The sequence below is a fragment of the Apaloderma vittatum genome, unplaced genomic scaffold (assembly GCF_000703405.1).
Source record: "Apaloderma vittatum isolate BGI_N311 unplaced genomic scaffold, ASM70340v1 scaffold5461, whole genome shotgun sequence".
In the NCBI taxonomy this organism is placed as follows: Eukaryota; Metazoa; Chordata; class Aves; order Trogoniformes; family Trogonidae; genus Apaloderma; species Apaloderma vittatum.
Window position 1 is genome coordinate 71994 of NW_009697271.1, and position 1350 is coordinate 73343.

Consider the following 1350-nt stretch of genomic DNA (forward strand, 5'->3'; position numbering starts at 1 on the left):
GCGGCCACCGTTCCCTTCCAACAGGCTGTTCTCAGCAGTAAAATGGCTCATTTCATGGTTGAATCTGTCCAACTTCTACCTATGGGGATTTTTGTGTGTCAAAGGGGCTGACAGCCCTCCCACTGACTATCGCGACCACTCAGGTTTCTTTGTCACCAGGATCACGGTGTTTTATACTCTCCAGTGCTTCCTCAACATCATTGCTGTGCAGACACCAGAACTTGAAGAGACATGAGCTGCTCTGTCCTTTTCACCAGGGCATGAAGCTGAGCTCTCCTGTTGAGACGACCATACCTGAAGACTCTCCACACCAAAGACCTTCAAAACAAACATTCCAACTTCCCAAGAAAACCTCCTATCTTACATTTCCTGTTTCTACACACATCTGACATAGTTCAATTCTAAACAAGGTGTCCAGGCTTTCTTACGGATTTTCACAAAGGTTTGCAGTTCTAGCCTTTTTTATCAACTTTCAAGCAAGGTTTAATCTAGGCTGGTATGAGACATAGGGGGTACAAGGTAGCAAACTACTCTCCCAGCATTACAATCAAAGTCTGTGCTCTAAATGCAATCAACTTTATACCAAACCGCAATTGCAAGAGGACTCAGGTTTCCCTAGAGAGAGGGAAGAACTCCAGCTCCTGGACAACATCAAAGCCATCAAAAACCACAAGCAGCGGCTACTCCCATAGAACAGTTTCAGTTGGAAGAGACTTTCAAGATCGTGGAGTCCAACCTTCATCCTAGCCCTATCAACACCACTAAACCATGTCCCTCAGCCAAGTACAGTGAGGCCAAAAATACGAGCTCTGGAAACACATGGTGACAGCAGGTTGGCAGCAAACATCTGCCGAGGAGGCTCTGGATGTGGCATGGTTGGCTAACCACAAGTGAAGCCCACTCTTCAACCTTCTATAAAAATATCAGCGAAAAGGTGGGTGGTCGTCTTTACCTTGCATTCTTCATCCAGTAGGTCCAAGATACCAAGTTTCGCCTCTATGAGGTCTATGCATGGCTGATTGTCATAGAAGTCTATCAGAGTCCAAGGGATTCCCTCCTTCATGTATTCTTCTTGTTCCAGCTTAAACACGTGCTGAGAGTGAAACAACAGCGCGGTTACTGACCATGACCCCGGCAGAGCAGTGCCAGCCCCTGCCCCGTTCACCCACCTCTCCCCACTGGAGCAGAGCTTTCCATCACCACATCCAGAAGCTGTAGAATCACAGAATGTCAGGGGCTGGGAGGGACCTCTAGAGATCAACTAGTCCAGCCCCTCTGCCAGAGCAGGATCACCTACAGCAGGTCACACAGGAACACGTCCGGAGGGGTTTGAACGTCTCCCGAGAAGGA

At 48.3% G+C, this 1350-nt stretch overlaps 1 protein-coding gene across 1 annotated transcript in view; it reads right to left on the minus strand.

Annotated features, from left to right (window-relative positions):
- The window catches only part of LOC104280038 (unconventional myosin-Vb-like), a gene marked incomplete at both ends in the record, with an annotated part of 71241 nt that extends 70148 nt beyond the window's left edge, over nucleotides 1–1093 (minus strand). Inside the window, 1 exon segment of the mRNA XM_009877566.1 lies at nucleotides 953–1093. Within this exon segment, the coding sequence (XP_009875868.1) occupies nucleotides 953–1093 (141 nt within the window).
- Between the last annotated feature and the right edge of the window lie 257 nt (nucleotides 1094–1350).